General features: G+C 36.5%; 1 protein-coding gene across 1 annotated transcript in view; it reads right to left on the reverse strand.

Annotated features, from left to right (window-relative positions):
* Positions 1–391: 391 nt before the first annotated feature.
* uggt2 (UDP-glucose glycoprotein glucosyltransferase 2) overlaps positions 392–19,477 on the reverse strand; it is a 90,776-nt gene continuing 71,690 nt past the window's right edge. Inside the window, exons 31-39 of the mRNA XM_088912646.1 lie at positions 15,865–15,949; positions 15,322–15,404; positions 12,984–13,088; positions 12,790–12,874; positions 11,028–11,210; positions 9,552–9,712; positions 5,446–5,560; positions 3,603–3,719; positions 392–661 (exon numbers count right to left, since the gene is read on the reverse strand). Of these exons, the coding sequence (XP_088768772.1) occupies positions 458–661; positions 3,603–3,719; positions 5,446–5,560; positions 9,552–9,712; positions 11,028–11,210; positions 12,790–12,874; positions 12,984–13,088; positions 15,322–15,404; positions 15,865–15,949 (1,138 nt within the window). The 3' untranslated portion in view covers positions 392–457. The remainder of the gene's footprint in view (positions 662–3,602; positions 3,720–5,445; positions 5,561–9,551; positions 9,713–11,027; positions 11,211–12,789; positions 12,875–12,983; positions 13,089–15,321; positions 15,405–15,864; positions 15,950–19,477) is intronic.

Below are 19,477 nucleotides of genomic sequence, written 5' to 3' on the forward strand. Positions count from 1 at the left end.
CTTGGAAACTGTACATCTTTACAGTGAGGAAATCTTCCTGCTTCATGGAGTAGTTTAGCTGTGTAAATTGTCTCCGTTTCTTCCACGCACAAAACACAAATGCTAAAGTTCATCACGTTCAGAGTCTGTGGACAAAAAGAACCAACACAGAACTAAAAATCTGAAAACAGTTGTCATTACAAGGTTTGCACTTTTTGCCACATCGCACAGTAGCACTCTGCATTTTGTGAAATCAGTATCACTATATATACATTGTATATATGTATCTACTTGTTTTCGAAGTTGGTGTTGTGTCACAAGCACACTTTCTCTATGAAACTGTAGGGCTGTGTAAAGTGAAGAGATAATATTAATTGATCAGAACCAAATAATTCATTCTGCTGGTACTTGGTGAAAAATAGTTTGTATGGTACAGTACTTGTAAAGAAAACTGCAAAACTAGTTCAGTAGCAAGGAATCAGGAGAATTCAGAATATAATACAATACTGTTTCTTTTTTTACCTCTCTTATTTTTTGTCCTTGCAGACTGGCTGGTGTCTTTGAGGTTCTTATCTTCAGCATGCTTCAACAGCTGCTTAATTTCAGTGTCATACTCCATCCACTCGGGCACAATTCTCATTGCAGCCTTTAGCTTGGGCTCCTTTGTCTTGGGGTTATTGCACTGTAAAGGTTCAGGAAACAACACGTTTAGGATATTTTATACTTTTTAACTGTCATTTTCTTTTTTGAGGTCTCGGATCCTATTACACCTTTCTAATAAATTTCATTCAAAATGAAAGCTGTGTCTGCTTTTTTATTTGCTAGCATTAATTGGTGTCTGAAGTCAGGAAGTGCCCATCTGTCTCATTTGTTCAGGGGATACACAGCACATTTCTCTCTGCGGTCTTACAACGTGATAAATTTGGAACAATTCAATTCCAGCTTTACCCGTTGCTATGTTCCATCCATCACCACTTCCATTGGTATGGTAAAATTCAATTTGTTGCTATATTAAATAGTTGCACTGCTGCCACATATGGAAAGATTTCCATTATGATTTCTATTTTCACAGCATATCATTTTTAACACAGCACATACTTATTATGACGTCCTCCAATGATTAACCACATCTGATAATAAAACGGAAATGTACAGTAGTTCCATTGTGAAGTAGGTCTAATATGAAAGCAGCGTCAATTACAGTTTTTTTTAAAACTTGTGAAAGCCTGAACAGATGCCATACTCCATCGAAACAAAAGGTCAGTTCAAACAATGGGAACTCACTTTCGCTACACAAAAGTGGAGTTTTGCATGTTTTTGAATCTCTAATCCATCCACACATTTGCTTCATCCAATTCAGGGTTGTGGGGGAAGCCGGAGCCCATCCCGGCAAGCAACGGGCGCGATGCAGGGTACATCCTGGATGGGACACTAGTCCATTGCAGGGATAACCCAGACATAAACACACACACTCAACACCAGGGTCAAATTTCCCAGAAGCCAGTTAATCTACTAGTATGTCTTTGAACTGTGGGAGAAAACTGGAGGAAACCCATGCATACAACAAACTCCTCGCAGACAGCACCCTAGGTCTGGAATTGAGCCCAGAGCCCCAGCACTACGAGGCAGCAATGCTAACCACTGCGCTACCATGCCACCCTGAACTTCTAACCCTGGGGATCTTTGAGGACTAAGGGGATCCCCAGAAACAAAACATTTCACCTGAAGCCTGGCAAAGTGTAATATTAACACTATTATAAAATTGTTGATCTGCAGGTTATAGCTTAATGTTACTTAATATTTACCATCTTTAAGTTTTAAGTTAATAGGGGTTCATTTTGTCTTCTTGGTTGTCTCGAAAAGTATCCTGTAGCCACAAACATAAACACTCCAATATATAAAAACCGACATCTACTACAATAATAACATTATACATTACAATAATAAAGTAATAAATTGCTGAACCTTTTTTCTTCAAGTAAACCTAATCACTTGGTTTTACTTTGAACACAGTTTAACAAATACTGTTACTGTATTCCTTCTCATTTATGTGGGTATTCAGCCATGTTCAGATTGGTAAGTGATAGCTCATGCCATCAATAAATGCCTGTCTGGGTGACTGAAATCATTTCAGGAGCAGCAAAATTTATTCTTATACAAAACAAGCAGCCACTATTGTGATGTATTACCCAGTTTCAGAATACATTTACATATTTATTTTCAATGCAACTCACCCACACAAATGCACAGGTTCACAGAATGAATAATCCTATTAATATTGTTTCATAAAAACAAAAGTTTTGTCCTTTCATGATTTAAATCAATGCCAGTGTTTCAGATCCCTCCAGTAAGCCTAATTCAAAAATGTATAGTACAAATGTACCCCAGAAAGTGTAATGAAGCAACACACTTTTTGAATTATATGACACTTGATATCAGTTCCTTAATGACCCTTTCGAAGTGCAGTTGCTCAGAACAAACTGAAACAAAGTAATTTACAAATAGGACTTCTATTCTGAAAAGTACCTGTCCCACTAAATTCCACAGAAATTACTTATTATTACTTTTAACAATTTTTCACTGTACTGTAGGTGCATGGAGAAAAAAAATTAATTAATCTCAACCGCCTGTGAAGCTGCATGTTCTAAAATTGAAATTAGGACTTATTGAGTCCCCAGGTAAAGTAAACATCTGGATAGATGTTTTTATGTCTATAAAAGCCATCTGCCAGCCCCAGCAATGGCTCACATGCAAGAGTACAGTGCTCATTTTGGTAGTCCGATACCACCACCGTTTGGCAAGGGAGAGCACTAAGTCATGTCAAGGTCAGGAGAGAGATACTGTAGACTACTACTAACTTTGACAGCAAAACAGAACTAGAGTGTCTTTAAATTTAAAAAAAAACAAAAGCCTAGGTTTTGCAGTCTCTAGAAAAACTAACAATTGGTGCTACATTATTGTTACATACACAACAAACATAGCATCCCTACAAAAATATATTCTCAGATTCTTATTTCTTTGTGAGGGAGGAAGAGATGGAAGATGGAAGGCAAAGGAAGAGATGGAAAATGAAAAAAAAGAACAAAAAAGGCCTTCAGGCCATCAGAGCTTACTTAAATCAAAGGGAATTTTACACATCTAAATGTTTCACAACAGGTCCACAGTTCTTAATCATGTTACATACTTCTGAACTTAAAATACAGACATGAAGAATGTTAGTGTTCAAAACCCATACAGAAGAAAACTACTACTACAAATACACTAGCTAGTACAAACCTAATAATGTCTACAGTATTTTTAAATATGATAAAACAAATTGGAAAAGTGGTCTCTACATTAGATTACTTCAGTCCACAAAAATATATTTTGTATCTTTTTATGCTGTTGTTCACTATCCATTTTTGCAGTTATGTCTCATGTCTGAGATTCAGATAAAGAAAGCCATCATGTTTATTAACTCCACACATTGGAAATCTAAGCACAGGCATGTTTTCAAATAGCATGTTGCCCAAAAAGGGAAAAAAAGAGGAATTAACAGATGATAACCACTTAAATAATTTAAATTCAAAATAATTATTAATTTCTAATACAGTATTATTCAGTAAGGATGTAGTGGCACCAACCAAATCAATCGTCTTAGCTGCACTCTTGGAGTTGTCATCACACCAGGTCTCGCACCACAGCCACTCCAGAGGCAGAGACTTGATCGCCACCTGGTGGATCATGTTGTTGGGCAGATCCTTCAAGAAAGGAAAAGAGGTCAGGACATTCTCCTAACTGCATTTAAGAAACCAAAATCAACACTTCTGAACGCACCTGGGATTTAGGAAATGAGGAAAAAAAAGTCTGCTAAAAACGGAAGACGCAAAATATAATTACAAATGGATGGCATAGCCAGAACCTGCAGGGATGGGTTGGGCCCCGCGCCAGTCCACCAGAATTGCCAACCATGCCACCACCTGTATCAAATGCAATGGCAGATGGACCCGTAGGGGCCCTAGAAATTCCTACCAAGGCAAAGAGTGCCCCAAATCCCTCTTAGCAAACTGGAGAAGAATGGCAAGAATGGCTCCTGACATTTGACATTTACAATAGGAATTGTAAGCAGTGGAGGACTCCAGGGATCTATATTGTATATTGTATTGTCCATACGCTGTGCCTTCTTTTAGGAATTGGATGGACAGGATTCTCAGATCATTGTGTTACTAGCAATCAAACAAGCTAGGTGGGCCTTACAAACTTATTTGTAACTATTTTTACATTCCATATGTTAATGTACCAAAGAACCTAATTTGAAAAGTAATTTAGAAGCACATGTTCTAGCTATCTTCAAATTGATCTGCAGCATCAGATCTCAATAGATAATGTTGAGCACAACATTTTGGTCATACTGCATTCTCAGCTTCAATCTAATAGGGATAATGGTAGGGGACACCATAAATTTTGTTTCAGCAGATCTGTGCTGCTAAACGGCATAGCTAAGTATGTCTCTACTCTTGTAGACTTTCATGGATTTAATTATAATCTGTTTTTTTTTAATTTCCAAATAGGATACAATTGGTTTTGTTGTATTTATGGACAAATTAGGACCACAGAGCTGAAGGGAGTACAGAAATCGTTATCCTAACTTTATATACTATTGAAAGTGAATATGCCACACCTGCTTTCAGGTACACTTTTTCTTGTTAAGGAAAATTTAATTAAATTGAAACCTATTAGATTAGATTAAAATTCAAGAAAATTAAATAACACTCATTCTGCTTTTACCCTAAGAAGCAAAGACATTGAATTTATTGTATTTTCAAAAACCAGGTGCAACCTTGCCCCTGAATTAGCAGCTGAAAGACCAGATGCTTGCTTTTTCATATGGAGATGTGTTTTTCAAACGATACCTCAGTGCTTTTGACACACAAATATATGAAGCTCATTCTATTAATCATAACAAAAGCCTTTTATGTTTGAAGTCTACATGCAGGCAAGGGTGATAGAAACAGAAAAGTGAAAACACTCTCCTACCAGTAAGGATTTTATTTTCTCTGTTACAATTGAAGAGTTCCCAATGAAACCTAGCCCACCCTTCTTATAGAGGTGGGAGAATAAAACAGAACACCCAGAAGAGAAAGCCTACATGAACTCAGAAAGACCATGCAAACTTCACAAAGACAGACAGCAGAGCCCCAGAATTGAACTTAGGCTCCTGAATCTGTGAAGCACAGGTACTATAACAAGTATACCACCATTCCCCCATCCTTTTTAAATGATTTTACTGATTAAAAGTTACGAGATGAAAATTACAATTACTTTTATACAACTCTCCATCAGCAAATACACAAAACTAATTAAATATAGCTATAGGGTGAATTAGATCCAGTGTGCATGCAGAGTACTTCTTTTTCTTTTAAAACTGCAAACACATTCACATTTGCCTTCATTCATCTCCCATCCACAGGTAGCCACATACTGTACCTGATCCAGGTTAGACAAGCTGTTCGGGTCCTGGCTCAGTGCTTGATACTGACCACGAAGTCTGTCGCCAGCAGCAATCTTCCTGAACTTCTTCAGATCAACAACATATAGGGCACTGAAAAGGACAGCCATGAACACAGATATGGGTTTCTGTACTGAACAGAGGCACTGTAGGATAAAGTATGAGTTATCAACCATTAGACCATAAAGAACTGAAAAGTTACAAGAAAGAGTGAAATACAGAATGTGTCGGCTTTGGAGTTTTCCTCAGGCCCCACTATTCTCTGTCCCTGTCCTTTTCTGTTACCCACCTGAGTAAAGTAACTTTTTCACTACTTCTTCCTTGGCAGCCCAAATGCTGACATGCCTCCCTGCTCTGACCTGTACACAAGCATTTGACATCGATTAGAGTGAAAAAATCTATTCACCTTAATAAATATATAAGTTCTCAACCTCTCAAAAAATGTCATGCTTTTGGAATGAAAAGGCATGCTGATAATTATATAAGTAACAGCCTATGGAATAAAATGCTGTCCCTCTGTCCATCTGCTTGTAACATGTCTACAATAATGCCTGGAATCACATTTGATGCTGTAATCCAATTTTGAGTAGAAAACCTGAAATAAAAATGATCCAGAGGATTTTTAGAAGTATAAATCCAATCTTAGGAAGTAATTCTACCTCACGGATTGGTTGGGGTGATAAATTTCACAGCTGCAGAGCTGTCTGAAAGAGCAGTGTGCCAGCTGGAGCAGCCAGGCAGTGGCTGATTATGCAGCACCAGAGCAAAGGCACAGCCACAGTCTGCCCCTCTCACTCCCACACAGACACTGTCTCCAAGGAGAGCTTCTAGAAGAATCCACAGTCTTGTCCGTAATTTGCTTTATGAAAACCTAAGGGGCCGTAAATGGCTTGCTTCTATTTGTGTTAGTGATAGTTCATTAAATTTCAATTAAATTATGTGTAATTTTTCCCTTTGATTCTGATGCCTCTATGTATGCACAGATGGAAAAAATAATGCAAATTACACATGGTGGATCAATAGCTTTTGAGTAAAAATGAAAACTCTTCATATAGTACAGTATACTGAGATGCTTCACTGTCATTGTCAGGCAGTCCTAGTACAGTCACAGTGCTCTCACATAAAGTATTTGAAATGAAAATATGGTATACCTGCCTGTATTTGTAAGAACATAAGAATAGTAACAAACACACAAATTTAATCCTCTGATCTATCTGGATTTGCAATAGCTAATTGATTTGAGGACCTAATCCAGCTTCTTCCTGTAAGAAGTCAGGCTATCATTTTTGACACCATAGCTTTTCTAAAGTGCTTCCTCTTCTCAGTTTTAAATATATAGTACCTCATAAGAGTTTCCACTTATGATTCATTTTTCACTTTTGACTGTGAAGAAGTCTTACGTTTTGAATTTATCAGCGCCTTTATGGACTTGGAATACTTAAATCAGGTCCCCTCCATAATGTTCTTCATTCAAGACTAAAAAGATTAAGCTTTTTAAGCCTGTCACTGTAGGACATTCTGTTAAGTCCTGGAATGTACAATACCTTGGCTGCTTTTCAATGGACTGATTCCAGAGAAGCAATATCTTGTCTGTAATGTGATAAACCAAAATTATACATAATATTATAAATGGTTATTTGTTTTTATTAATCTTATATGTAATTATAAAATCTCTTGATTTTAATTTGACATTTTATACATTCTAACGCTTTTGCCCTATTTACTACTTAACATTGTCTCAAAGATGAAAATGATGCAACACTTAAAGTCTTTTTCAAAGATAGCTTTGAAAACCTGCATCTGTATTTACTATATTTTCTAACATTTATGTTTCCGCTATCTGCATGTAACACACTTTAGTCCACATTGTTTGTAATCTGCCATTTAGGCCATTCTTGAATTTTGTCTAAATATTATTTAAATTTGCAACGTCTACAAAAAGTCTTTGCTAATCATCTTATTTTGTTTGGTATTATCTGCAAACATGACTAATTCAAAACTAGAATGCAAATTATTACAATATAATTACAATTAGGAAGAGCAGTATTTCTAAACACAGATCACTGTGGAACTTCACTAATGTCACCATCATTATTTTACTGTTTTCTAGCTATTAACCAGTTCTATAACATTTTATTTCTCTTAAATTCTAAATCTCATTTCCTGAAATTGATTGTATGATTTTCAAATCATACCATTTGTTGATTGCAGTTCCTTAATGGCTATCTCACCTCTGTTTCCCTTAATCCATTTTAATTATTTGAAAAGACAGGAGAAATACAGTAAATCCCCTTAGTAGATGGTCTAACAAGGCAGTCACTAACTATAATGGCATTGAGGCAGGGTATCCTGATAACAAATAACATTGTAGTAAGTCAACAAAAGATTCTATTTAATATCATTTCATTTTTTATACCTTAATTTTAACATTATATTTTTATTTGAATTTCTAAAAAGTAAATTGCCAAATATGTCAATTTCCTTTTTTTCATACTTATTTACAATACTGTATATTGCACATATTTATAATTTCTAACTTATAGCATAACTAGGGTAATGCCCTAGTTATACTCAGGCTGAAGACATTACATATTTCAAGTTGGTAGGGGAAGATTCCTCAGTTTCCTTATCAACACACATCATATACTGATAAGGGGTTCTTATATTTATATTACCATAATTTGGTGCATTTTCAAATAAAGTTATCTCACTAGCAACAATTTTATTATATGTATAAAAGGGCTGTTTGCTTCTGTCTTCTTTAATCTGCGACAGTTAATACAGGGAAGTTTAGTATTACTGTGCCTATATTATATACTGTATACTACACAATTATAAGTGGCTGAAACTGAGGTTGCTGACCTGATTTATTAGTTCCAGTAGTTTCTAATTCATCTATAAGTGTAAAACATTTTTTCCTGCACTGAGAGGGCCACCAGCTGTAGCATCCTACCACTACCCAGAATTCCCTACAGACCTGTTCTTTTATAGCATTCTTTCAGAGAAAGAGAATAAATAATACCAATAAAACTGGCCAGAGAAGACCAAAGGGCTGCTCATTTCTCCAGTCAGCAATATCGGTTTAACCCCACCTCAACTCTCTCATTCTGCCTTTGAATTATAACCACTTATGAATAAGATTTGTTTATGTACTAAATGCACTTTTTGTTCAATTAACTGAATCACTACTTTTTAAAGTATCGGACAAAGACTATGAAATGTGCTTTAAAAACGCAAACCACAAGATAACTCACCCTCTCCCACAAAAGGAAAACTCATAAATAAAAGGCCTTGCAGCTCATACGCTATGGAATGCATCGTGGCCCAGCTGAGTAATGCCTCCTACCACAGAGTCAATGAGGAGAATAATATCCTACACACTCTGTACCTATATATATTGTACTTCATTTCCTAAAGAAGGACAGATACAGAATATGAGATTTTGCTAAAGCCCTCTTTAGTCTGAAAAATCTATCAAACTGAAACCATTAAATGTTTAAGACATATTCCTTTTACATCAAATGTTTTCCTTAAAAACGGTTAGGTAGTTTGTCTGTGGTAAGTCACTGTGGAGTCCAAATCTATTAACAAAAATGTACCAAAAGCTGAAATGCAATATTTTTTCAGCACCATAAAATAGGAATATAATTGTTAAAACAATGACCCTGTTTAGCACATAAAGTGGGGTAGAGGAATACTTTTGGGAAAACGTTATATGTTCCCAAGGGGGAGATAAGATCAACTGAGAAGACAAACATCATGTCCTCTGTTAATTCTTTTTACTGACTGCATATGACAAAAAATGCTAAAATGATATATACTGAGCATCCAAAGAAACACTGCTCTATTTATTCCTGCATGTTTTTAGAAAAAATATCGATTTTATCAGTATTTGGATACTAATACGTGTTTTGGTCTCAACTGAATTAACTGATCATTAATGAGTCACCATGATAAACTAGGACAAAAACGTTATAACCACTTAGACATATTTTCCCTTCATATTGCAAACTGGCATTACCAATAAAAAAGTGTGATGTGAAAAAACCACAGATAAGAAGTTCAGAGTATTCCTTTTGCCTACCTGATATGGTATTTCCTGTTTCCCAGATGAGAGGCCCAGTACCCCGATTTCCAGAAGCGGTACCCATCCATATCCTTGCGGCTGTCACAGAACGGGGTGTAGCCATAGGGAGCTCCCTCCAGGTCTAGGTCCCTCAGCTCTTTCAAGTTCGTTCTCACTATCTGAGAAGGAAAAGGGGAAACAAAACATTGACATGGGCTTCCATACCCTCTAACCCACTTCTCTTTTTATTAAAGACTTTGAATCTTATTGACCTCAAAGTTTCAACATCAAATGGACGAGAGTGAGCCCAAGGCCATGCAGGAAATCACTCCCTGTCCCCTATGATGTGTATTTCACTTGGTCTGCAGTGTAGGCTGCAGGCAACAGGGCTCATTCAGTATATGTGCCCTGGTATCATTCTGGGACATACCTAAACAGGACTGGAGACTGTGGGGAAAGTGAAGTGGCCATAATACAGAATCTCCTTGTACTGTATATGTGTTTAAATGAATCCATTACCATGGGAGCCCTTTTGTCTTATGTATTGCAACACTCTTGCAAATATTAGGAAATGTACGCTGAGGAAACTATTACAATCCAATATATATAATAAAAAAACGTTTTTGGCACACCCCGAGAGCAGAAAAAGATTACAATAAAAATGCTGCCCCCCCCAAAAACCGATATATAGTGTAATACGTATTGTATATATAATATATATTATCTATATATAGGTAATATATGTTGTAGCTTATGGTCCTTATTAAATGGTGCTTGCCAGACCTAAGAATGTGTCAGATTATCCTAATAGATTAAATAAAAACTCATTACAGTTTCAACTGTCAGTCTGTACTGTTTGCCATGGAAACTCTGATGGGAAACCTGTATCAGCTGCTGCAACTGACAACCATGCCCGTCTCAGGTGGTGCTGGATATTTAAGGTCTGGTCTCAAAATATTTGGGGTTCCGATACAGGGTTTATCTCTGACCTGAGCTCCCCTCCCTAGGTTTGTTACTTTCTTACTTCTGTTTCTTCCTGGATACTAGACCCCAGCTTCGCCCCGACCATGTCTCTGTATTTAGCCCTTTGTGCTTTAAGCCTGCCTATTTCTTGTGCTATGATCCTTGCCTGCTTGTCTTAGCCACAATTCTGGATTTGCCCCTTTGTGGTATCACTCTGTTGCGCCTCTGCGTCTCTCCAGCTTTCAACCAAGCTTTGTTTTTTGAGCACGGACCCTGATCTATGTTTGCCTGCACCTGCTCTGAGCTTGCAACCACAACCTCTGCTGACTGCAGCTTCCCCGTTTTGTTTTTCCCTCATCCCGCACGTGGGTTCACCTTACGAATCTTACCACTGTTTAGTTCCACCTTAAGCAGAGGGCATGAGAAACATAAGGTATGTCTGGATCTATTTTTCATAGACATTTTATTAATGTATCGATTAAAACAGAACTTCGTCATCAGCAGTCATAGCAACACGGCTTCCATCAATACCTGGTCAGCATCCACAAAGATTATTTTATCCACAGCCAGAGGGAAAAGCACATCCAGAAAAAGGATCTTGTATCCCCAGATAATTCTCTGCTTCTCAGTCTGCTGGTGGAGCCAGCGAGGCCACTTGTATTGTACCAGCTCATACTGGAATCCATATGCTTTTGCCATGAGGGGAATCGATTCCTGCAAAGAATAAATGCTCACAGAATTACCTCATAGGGAAAAACGTTAATTGATGCCATTTCATTTGCATTACCTAACATAAATTTCTGGTTAATTTTTACTCGTTGTTTACTTCTGCAGGCAGAAAGAACTTGCTGATACTTAGAGCTATCCATGGAGAAAATGCCTAGCAGGCACTGCAAAAGACAAGTCAATAAGCATTCAAAGCAGAGAAGACAAATCTTTTTCATACTGCAGTAAATAACTTTATCCCCCTGCCTCGGAAGAAATTATTCTTTTACAAATATATATTCAAAGAAGCCTAATGGCATAGCTTTTCTGATTTACTATGGTGTTTGATTTTTATTACCTCCCTTTTAAATCTTTTTTCAGTAAAAACTGTTCTTTATATACATGAGAAGTTTTCAAACTCTAGCGGAGCATCTCGGTGAAAGCCAGCTTTGTTTGTTTGAAATTTAGCTCCAAGCACTTGCAGTTCTTCACAGGTTGTTAGACAAAGTGATAAGTTGCTACTTAATGGTTTCATGGCGCATTTGTCAAGAAAGTTGTGTCCAATATGAATAACATTTACTTGTTTAATAAAACTGTAAAAAAGGTAAATAATTAAAGACTTTTTCCATTAGCACTTTAACTGATTTTGCTGTGTTAGGTTTAACCCCAGCACAGCCATCATTTCTCATTGATGGCATCCAGTCCAATAGTCCTATCTGTTTCAGGGCAGAGAATAGCTGACTGCTGTTCAAGACAGGGGGTTTGCTTCACAACGGGGGCAGTATTAGCAGTACAATTGGCATTGTTCCATCATTAGCCCATTCTCGGACAAAATGTGAAATTTAGTTGGAAGCCTCAAGACATTTCATTAACAATAACCTCTTTTACGAGAGGCCTAACAACTTTAGAACTGAAAACCAGAAAACTACAAGTATGAGGTTCTTCCATCTACATCAATAGAAGATCACTTTATAAAGCCTCCTGGCTCAAAAGAAATGAGAGTGCTAGAGTCCAGGAGTGCATCACCACTTTTCATCAACTACTGCAATGAGAACCGTTTATCAATATGAAGCACTTCACAGCTGGCTACACAGATGACGCTTGCAGACTGTATATTGTACTGTACACGTCATACCAAACTGTTTAATCAATATTTACTGCATCTTCCTTTTGAATGAACTAAATGACTTCACAGGTCAGATATGCAGTAAATCAACCCCTGAATTTATATCGCCATTAAGAGCTTTAGGATGGCAGTGATAAATGTTAAATCTAAAGTGGTGTCGACATATTTTGCTCTTACTAAGGTGCACATTGTCTATAGGTGGGGGACAATGTTTTTCATTCTTTTTAGCTTTCTTAGCCCAGCCTTTTCTGTCACTGGTAAGTCTAAACACTTTAGCACCATGGGTAAAATGACAAATTTAGAAACAAGGGTAAAACGTGGAGCACAGGGTAAAAGGGGATAACCAGAAGAGAGCACATGGGGGCTGTTTTATAAAATCCCTGCAAGGGTGACTGTGGAGCAAAGCAAGCAAGTATGAAATTCTAGAGAAGAAGTTTTAAAGGAGTCACACAAGTGAATTACCTTAAACATAGGGGAGAGGTAGTTTTTTAGAAACCAGAACTTGACGGGAGTTTTGGTGTGCCGCAAAACTGAAAGCATCATTATCCTGAAATAAAGAAGAGTAGGTGGTGATTATATGAGGAAAAACTCCTAAGGCATAAAAATATCTAAAGAAGGGCTGTTTTTGAGATAAATGCTATGTGTGGGCGACTCACCTTAGAAAGCGCTCATATAAATGTCCTGAAGCAAGGGAGAAAATGTTTAGAACATCCTCTTTCTTGTCCTCAGCATCTTCCGATTTAGATCCTCCTGTAATACTTCTCGTTGGGAAAAAAAACAAAACATGTCAACGACAGCAAGAAATTAGTGTTTGTTTAACAACTGTACCGAATTTATAGGTCTGCAAACTTTTAAAATGGCAATTACGACAACGCAACAAAGAAAATCTCACTTAGAAAGATCATTATATCAAAATGCCAAAACATATAATGATTAAAACAACTGAAACATAATTTCCATATGAATGGAAGTACCTTTTCTTTAATATGAATGCTTTACAATCAAACCACAGACTAAGCATTCTTTTTTATGTTAAAGAAAAAATAGCCAGCATTCATATGGAACAGACAAAAAGAACATGTTAGATTTAAACACTGTTTTGGAAGTGGCTCAATGTACTTGCATCTATCCAGAGATTTGCTGGCACAAACATACAACACAAGCAAGCCACATTTGTACAACAGAATTGACATAATATGGCTTATCCTGGAACAACAGCTTTAGGCTCTGGACTGGAATATCAGTTTCATATCCACACCTTGTTGTGCAGTTGCATTTTCATTATATAGTGGTCAAAGACTGAGTTGTAAGAAAGATATCAAGTGAGGTACTAAATTTCAGACAAACTGCATCATCTGAGCTAGTCATTACCAGTCGATTAAGACATTAAAACCAAGGCTTTCTGCAAGGGAAGAAAAAGACTGCTGTTTCAACATGGTAGATAATACAAAATTAGACTTAGAAGGTCATCCATGAGTGGAATATCTGGTGGTACAGTAGCTGTTTCCAGCCTGTATCCAGGCCAACATGTGACATCATCACTGAAAGAGGGTGAACAATTCATCACTGGTGTAATGCCTGCAGCACTGTCTTGATAAGGTAATAGCTTGCATTGATGTTCTTGTCAATCATATACTGTGAACTGCTGCTGACACAAGCCTGGCATGCTGGGTTGCAGTTCGTTTCAATGTGTTTATTTCAAAAGACTCTAACAATGGCAAATTCTATTAAGAAACATATATAGAAAACACTCCATTTTCAACAAGACAATACCACCTACAGTAAATCAGCCAGATTTTTCTTAACAGCCAAAAAGATTTGTCTGTGGGATTAGCCTACACTCCATGAAACACAATCCTATTTGGAATACATATTTTACACTTATTCAATCTCATCAAACCACATTCACAGTTCCTAAGTGCTCTTATTTGAAAGTTATCTCAAGTAATTGTGAAGTATACATATTATTTTAGTGGTTGACAGGGTCAACACAGGGAGACTATGACAGTAAATTCATCCATGTATTGTTTACTTATTTTACCTAACCTGAAAACTGGAATAACTACTGATTTTTAAATGTTCAGGAGAAAGCCTGGACAATAGCACATATCACATTAAATGGCAGAACTTTGCAAATGGAAGTTGATGTAAAAATGACAGCTAAATTTGTACACTTCCTACCTTTTCTCCAAAGATTTCCACAAACTTCACACAGTGAGCAGTGAGCAAAAAGCAGGCAAATCATACAGTTAGAAAATGTCAGCAAAACACCATCATGCAATCACACTGAACAACTGCATTCGGATAAAGAGAGTGATTGGAATTAACCTTAATCTCTGGGAACATTCTGACTCTCTTCTCCCATAGCAAAGCACCTAGACCACCTTCAAAACCATAAGACATACTGTATCAACGAAGGCCCTGATAACTAACTACAGCCATCTGAGGTAAACTCCTGCTTCCTTCTAATAAAAAAACACTATAAAGGACTAAATTATATTGTATTGAATGAATAAAATATTTCCATTTACTTTCACCCACCTTATTTTCTGTTTGCATTTGGTCTGCCAATAAAATCCTGAAGACTTTCTAATGCTCAGACTATTAAAATTCCTTAATTTCTATGGTTTTGGCCACAGTTCCTATGAAAGCACTGTAAAATGTTTTTATCACATTCTAACCATAAGTATTGTAAATATTCAGCATTCTTTGTGTCTCATTACTAATTCCGTCAGATAAAAGATAAAACATAATGAAACAAAAACCCTGCTGGTACCATCTGAGAGCTACCTTTCAAACACTTCAGTACTATTTAATAATCTCTCTTAGGAAACTGTATGAAAAGGTTTTTAGAGGTAGTACACAGAAAAGAGAGAACAATCTCAAGATGAACATTTTAACTATTAGTTTTTTTTTCTTCCCCATTCTTATGAAATCACTTAGTTAAATAAAATAAAAATAAGACTTTTGTGAACACTGGTGTTGCAGGCTCACCTTGTTAGTGATTCCCAGACTCCTCTGTCCTCTGTACCATCGCTCAGGAGATCCTCATTCACTTTATCAGCTTTTTTCTGCACCTGCGAAACAAACCAGATGAGAGTCGGATATTCAGTGGAGAAAATCAAAGAACTTTCAAAGATTCTGAATTACTTTGTCAGATTAAGTGATAATCTTACTATAAATGTTATCTTTATATTACCATGAAAATTAAACTAGTGTTTCATGTAAGCAAAAAAAAACCCAACAGATTACTACAAAACAGTAGGTTCAAAGGGATTTCATTTCCATGTGCAAGATGGTCTTTCAATAACCTGCAAAGGATGATTTAAAAAGTTATGTACAAAACAAACAATGTAATAAAAACAATTATTGTACATGCATAATTACATATACATTTTTTGTGTAATTTAGAAATTTGCTTTTAAGCCTAATAACAAATCATATATAGGTGTGTTTGAAAAGAGAAGCAAATTGACATACATTTTAATGTCTCTCAGAACATTTTCTGGATAAAATTTATATAAATACCTACAGTACCTGTACTTTGATGATTTTACTGTGGAAGCTGTTTAGCACCACAATCACATCATCTGATTCAGCTGGCGAGTCTGTGCCGTCATGACTAAGAGAGAAGCATAAAGTTGTCTTCATAGAAGAAAAGATTAAAGGTTTTATCATGTGGAATATCATTAAACTCACTCAACCAGATAATCAGACTTTTACAAGACTATAGTGACTAGGTAAAAGCAAACCTTAATATGGTGTGCAAGTCAATGTCATGTGGCACTGTGTAGCATGTAAAAGATTTTTAAAATTGCACCCTCGAAACTCATTCCAGAAACAATAAGAACATCTAACAGCTATGTCAATTATTTCATTCAAAAATGAAAGGAATACTTTTATGCAATTTAAAATAATCATCACATTTTACTGTGAAATACTTTTCTGAAGTTCAGGAATTTGCAAACTCAATGTTCTGAAAATGATGCAAACATTTTTGTCTAATATTTTAAGAAGGGACCTTCATGGCACAATACATCCTCAAATACAAAGCAATCTCAAGCAGTTTTGAAAGGCAGAGCTGCAGCAAGTGCAGAACATGCATTTCTTCATTAAAATTAGTAGCATCCAGAAATGGGAAACACTGGGGCCTCCTGAATGCCTCAACTGTTTAGGTGCTCACCTGAGGGCCAGTTGAGCTCAGTGATCACAGGTTCGAGCCTGGATCATGTCACTAGCTGACCATACCCTGGGGTTCCCCATATGGTTCACACTGGCTCACAATACACAGAGTGCAGGTGGGTTTAGGTGGTCAGGGTTTTGTACCCTCCTAGTTTAGCACAGGAGGGTTGTGTTGCCTGTTACATGTTAAAAGGTGAACAACTCAAAGGTGGGCAGAATGGGGAAGTCTACCCAAGCTTCCTCATTCTTCCCTGTGGGCGGTAACAGGGTTCGGAATGTGAAAAACACAATTATGTACTGTTAAATGTTACTAAATACTGTAATGTACTGTGTATAATTTAATTAACTGGCATCATAAAATTGAAATAAAATACAAATAGGAACATTACAAAAGGATAAGACAGCAATGTGTGAACATCATGGCTACTATGAGGAGAAAAACGTGAAACAGATTTCAAATTAGGGTAAAAAAATGACATCTTAAACTTGGATTTTAGAGTACCTTGCTAATAATAAGCTTTAAGTGTTAATTAAAAACAGTGTTAATTAGTGTTAATTTTAACCAAGTCCCTGTGTAATTATGCAGATATTACATGACACCACAGTGAACCACTGTGATGCTTTCCCTCACAAACAGATACTTACAAATGCACCTCAACAAATTGTTCTAAATATGGTTTTACGCAGTAACTCACTGTTATTCTGTAAAGGCTTTAAATTGAATCTTAGCTTTGAGACCTGTTACTCATTAAGGTAACCAAGCGACAAGAGATTAAAGAAAGAAAAATTTGGCTTTACAGAAAAATAACGAGTAGAAACAGTCAAGTTTTCCTCATTTGGTACCTTTTTCTGACTGACAAGATATCTTAGACATTGACCTTTTCGCCCTCTCATGTCACTCATATCTGAAAATCATACATTATTGTTACTTCATAGAATGAGCCTCCACTGAACTTTAATTCCTGTTCTCTGGTTCTGAGCAATTTTTCCCTTTTTTCTGACACTTAAATGTAATTTGACCAAGCTGACAACCAAATCTGTTTATAAAGCTTTATGTTAATGAATCAAATGTTTAATTATACATACTGTAACATATGCATTAAAGTGTTTTGAAATTAACTTCAAATTAAGTTTTACCGATTTCTCCATTGTGTTACAAAAGGTTTTACCAGATGAACGGTCATTGCAGTTTGTGTAGTATGGTATTAGAAATTCAGAATCCTGAAATGCAATGACAAAGTCAACACAGTCGACTGTTCATTTCAAAGTAAGAACAGGAGACACTTCATTATCCATATGGCTGTGGGGGTATGAAACAACCTATCCAGCCATGTTGTCTAAAGTATCCTGGCATTTTTTAAGAAATGGCTAGATGAGATTCTGAGAACAATTTGCTTCTAACAACCAAACGTGAGACTGGCAGAATGACCTTGTCTCAGCCGAACACCTTATGTTTTATGTAAGTTCTATTAACTACTAATTGGAATTGAATTCTGATTTTTTTAAATCTTCAATGTACTTCTCTTTCTTCTAAATGATGTTCTAAATGACAATTCATGCTCAAATGTTTTGGTAAAAAACATGAGAACAGGGTTTTCTGCAAAAAAAGAGTAAAATTGCTCAATTACTAGCCTTTCCTTTGTTATTTACTCCAGAACCATTTTATTTTCATTCCATTATTTTGCATTAACAGTCACTGGCAATTGTCAAATCTTTAAAAAAAAACACCTTTCAGACAAAAAGCAGTATGACTGAAAAAAAAATAGGTTTTTGAATTGTGAAATGGACTTGAACCCTTCTTTGCTACTACTTCCATAAATCAGATGGTTTACTCAGAGGTTTATAATCTAGGTCTGTCAAAGTTTACACTGCGATTGGTGCAGTCTGTAGCAGCAGGTAATTGAGGGTTTCTGAGATACGTTCACTTATACTGTCACTTATAATGTAATGAGTCACAATCCAGGTATGCACTCTTATTAACTAATAAAACTGTCAGGAGTTTTCTTAAAAAATATAACCAAGTAGCATTCCCTCTGCGGTTGACATTCCCTCTGCGGTTGAAGCTACTGCAAATTCCAATTAAAGGAGATTGAATTTAGACATTCTGTTCACACTCCTGAGAATTATCCAAATTAACAAAAGCATCCAGGGAAGCACTGATCACATCGTTGCCAACAGCACGCACTTAAGCAATGGTGCCCTTATCAGAATGTTATATTATAGTTATTACATTACTTGATTATCTTTTCATCCATTTTCTAACTGCTTCTTGTAATTCAGGGTTGCAGAGCTTATCCCGGCTAGGAATGGGCACAAGGCAGGGCACGTCCAGTATGGAAGACCAGTCCATCTCAGGGCGCACACACAGACACACACATTCCAGGGTCAAATTTCCCAGAAGCCAATTAACATACAAGTCTGTCTTTGGACTGTGGAGGAAACCGGAGCACCCAGAGAATACTCATGTGAACACAAGAAAAACATAAAAAAAACTCTTTGTTGATAGCATTTCAGGTGCTGAATGGAACCCGGGGCCCCTGCACTGTGAGGCAGCAATGCTAATGACTAATGAGCAGAGAAGAGATCTCCTGAAGTAATCTTAACTATTGCAATGATTGCAGCTGTGAGAACAGGACTAATGACTTTGGATTTATCTAAAACCATTGGATAATTGCATTTTGTGTAACCCTATACTACTAATAATATATTTTTATTTAAAAGCGCTCAAATCACTGTACAATAATATGCATAATACATGTAACAGAAGTAAAATGAAAGGAAAGGGAGAAAGTATGTAAATTTCTGCAGAAAAAAAAAAACATAAAAATATTTGCGTAAAACTAGGTCTTCAAGCAAGTTTTAATAATGTTGACCAGCACAGTTTTGAAGGGATTTGGGCAGTGAATTTCACAGATATTGTGCACAAGAGATGGCTCTATCTCCCATAGTTAAGAATCTGGTCAATAGT

Source organism: Atractosteus spatula, chromosome 4, assembly GCF_055471065.1.
Source record: "Atractosteus spatula isolate fAtrSpa1 chromosome 4, fAtrSpa1.hap1, whole genome shotgun sequence".
NCBI lineage: Eukaryota > Metazoa > Chordata > Actinopteri > Semionotiformes > Lepisosteidae > Atractosteus > Atractosteus spatula.